Source organism: Echinops telfairi, unplaced genomic scaffold (assembly GCF_000313985.2).
Source record: "Echinops telfairi isolate 266 unplaced genomic scaffold, ASM31398v2 ScPeMD7_25;HRSCAF=90, whole genome shotgun sequence".
Classification (NCBI taxonomy): Eukaryota; Metazoa; Chordata; class Mammalia; order Afrosoricida; family Tenrecidae; genus Echinops; species Echinops telfairi.
In genome coordinates this window covers 3,583,073-3,586,111 of record NW_022103922.1, presented here as the reverse complement: position 1 = coordinate 3,586,111, position 3,039 = coordinate 3,583,073, and the positions used below count along the sequence as shown (strand labels likewise).

The following is a 3,039-nucleotide window of genomic DNA, read 5'->3' as shown; positions in this document are numbered from 1 at the left end:
TTCTGAGGGAAATCCCATCAGCTCCCGCGCAGTGGCCTCGCAGACACAGGGACACACCTGCCCTTTGGCACTACAGGTGTGGCAAAGCCCCCAGGGGACCCTGAGAATCACCATTTGACTGACTCGCTGGTGTTTGCCGGCTGGCCTCGCACTCGGCCGCCCTGCTCCCCTCCCTCACTAGGTTAGCGGGGCTCCGAGAGAAGGTGGGGTGCTGTCAGTAAGCACTGCTAACTGCAGGGCTGGAGATTCAAACCCACCAGCTGTTCTGCGGGAGAAAGACGAGGCTGATTGGCCTCTGACACCTCTGGAACCCCGTGTAGGGTCATTATGAGTTGGAACTGGCCCAAGGGGAGTAGGTTTGCTTGTTTCTAATTTTAAGAGAACTTCCAATTAGACCGAATTTCATTAGCTACAATAATTCTTCCATTAAGCCAACCGCCCTGCCGTGGCATTGATTCCGATGTGCAGCCACCCCACAGGACAGAGTGGAACTGCCCCTTTGGGTTTCCCAGGCTGTAGCTCTTTAGGGGGACAGAAAGTCTCATCCTTTTTTTTTGCAGAGCGGCTGGTGGGTCCAAACTGCTGACTTTGTGGGTAGCAGCCCAGCACATCACCCACTTTGTCATGGGGGTTCCTCGGTTCTACCAGGAGCGTCCCTTATCCCAGACCCAGCTCGGGCAGCGGAAGACAGAATGCAGGGGTGATGAGGCTGAGCTCCCCAGCCAGGGCGACAGTGGGGTGGAGGAGAGTGGGGTCCTGGAAGGGGCCTCAGAGCCCAGGTCTCCGGGTCCTTGAGGCGTGTAGGGTGGACCTGTGAGCTTTGCTGGAAAACCACAGGTGCCCAGCCCAGATGACTTTCCCACCTGAGGCTCTCTACCCCTGAGTTCCTGAACCAGGAAGAGAAGTGACGTCAGACACAGGCTCAGACCCTCAACCCCCAAACCAAACTCCGTGCCATCGCGTCGAAGCCGACTCAGTGACCGGATAGGACAGGGGGGACGGCCTGGGTTTCCCGGGCGGTGACCACTGCTACGGTGGAGGGCAATGGGCAGGAGGTGGCCCTCAAGGAGATGGACGGATACAGTGGCCGCAGCAATGGGCTCAGGCACGGGAACAAGTGTGCGGACGGCGCGGGGCCGGGCAGTGTTTCCTTCTGTGGTGCTGATGGTCGTTATGGGTCAGGGCCGACTAGATGGATCTTAACACTAACAGGGGAGGTGACGGAGCAAAGCATCCCTGGGAGAGTCGGGGAATTCTGGCCCCATCAGGAAGGAACGGAGGGAGGGTGTCTGTCATCATGGGGTCCCCCCACCCCACCCAGCCCCACCCTTTCTAAGTTGGGACCAGTTTGTCCAAACGCAGGTACTGCACCCCTCTGGAGCAGAGGCAGAGGCGGGATTCCCCTCAGTCTGGGCCGCACGGCGGAAAGTCTGAATACGAGCTCCCTGCCGCGGCGCTGGTCCTGACCCAAAGGGACCCCGAGGGACAGAGTAGACCTGCCCTGTGAGGGTGCGAGACTGTCCCTCTCTGCACAGCAGTGCTGCTGCTGTCAGGGCCATCGACTCGGTTCTGACCTATGGCGAGCCCAAGCACACCGGAGCGAAACGTGCCAGGCCTGCCACCGCACTGTGATTGCGCCTGTGTGTGAGCCTTTGCAGGAGGAGACGGCCTCCTCGCTCTCCCTCGGAGCGGCTGGTGGCTCCGGACTGCCGAGCTGGCAGTTGGGCAGCCTAACGCTGATCAGGGCTCCCTGCCCGCCGAGGAAGGGCAAGTCTGTGTGGGAGGCGGGGACATACTCTTCCCCGTCAGCGTCCAGCGCGGCGGCGAGTTCCGTGAAGAGCAGGTCGGTCAGAAAGTGCTGCTGCCGGTACTCGGGGGTCAGGTCGAACATGCTGGCCACCTTGTGCTCTGGGAGGCTGGAGCCCGAGCTGGAGTTCTGCAGGGACAAGGCAGGGGAGGTGTCCTGAGGGCCGGACAGGTGATGGTGACAGGGCAGCTGGGGCTGCTGCTGGGGCCCTCTGTGCACTGTCAGGTGCACGGGAGGGGAGAGGGGGCGGAGCTAGAGAAGCCAGGCTGAGGAAGGTTCTCCTCCTCACCCCAAGTCAGAGGTGGGGTCTGGACGGGACCTTCGGGGCTGTATCCCGGTCTCGGCCACTCCCGCCCTCTTTATTTTGCTCTCTCGGCCATCACCGGGTTCTGCTGGCGGGGCTCAGAGGGGATTCCGTGTGTTCACCAGGAGAACGGCTGCTGTCTGTGTGTCTGGGCCTCTCCTCCACCATCTTTTGTCTCGCTGACCCGCTCTCTCCCGTACCCAGCCCACTGACCTCCCCAGGGACAGGTCCACCCTCTCCCAACCCCTCATGACCGATCCAAAGATCCTTTCCGATGCTTTCTCGCCGCCCCTGTTAAGGAGCATCCTGGCCGTACTTCTTCCCAGACAGATGCACTCGTTCCACTGGGCGCGCCCACGGGCTGGTCACTGCTCCTCACGATGTGACCCGGGTCTCCTGCTGGCGGCTTACCTGGGAAGATATGGAGGGGCAGGGCGACGGGGGCCCTGTGTCGGGGTCCACGAAGAAGAGGTTCAGGTTGAGGTAGTGCTCGTGGCTACAGAGGACTCTCAGGAACTCCAGCCGCATGGAGATGAGCATCGGAAGGGTGCTTAGCTTGGCGGAGAGCTGGGAAGGCCAACGGGAGGTGGAAACAAGGGGTGGTTAACCTTAAAGTTACAGGGACGGTGCAGCCGACCGGCAGTGCAGGGCAAGGGCCCTGCAGGCGTCCATCTCTGCCTGTCCCGAGGCTTTCAGACCCCAGACGAGAGTCCTGCCTGTCCCTCCCATCCTCTCCCCTGCAGGCCGTGGCAAGGGCTCGTTCAGAACGGACATGGGGTGTGTGTGGGGTGTGGACCTCGTTTTACCCGAAGCAGGAAGGCTCTAGAAGCCGTGGAGGCACAGGGGCCCAACACTTGGCTGCCAACCAGGAGGCCCATAGATCGCACCCCTGTCTCTCTGCGGCTATCGGCATCTGCACAATCGACAG

The 3,039-nt window shown here is 61.5% G+C and overlaps 1 protein-coding gene across 1 annotated transcript in view; it reads right to left on the bottom strand.

Moving 5' to 3' along the window:
• DOCK8 (dedicator of cytokinesis 8) overlaps positions 1 to 3,039 on the bottom strand; it is a 115,069-nt gene that overhangs the window by 38,962 nt on the left and 73,068 nt on the right. The window contains exons 25-26 of the mRNA XM_045289365.1: positions 2,523 to 2,678; positions 1,797 to 1,936 (exon numbers count right to left, since the gene is read on the bottom strand). Of these exons, the coding sequence (XP_045145300.1) occupies positions 1,797 to 1,936; positions 2,523 to 2,678 (296 nt within the window). The remainder of the gene's footprint in view (positions 1 to 1,796; positions 1,937 to 2,522; positions 2,679 to 3,039) is intronic.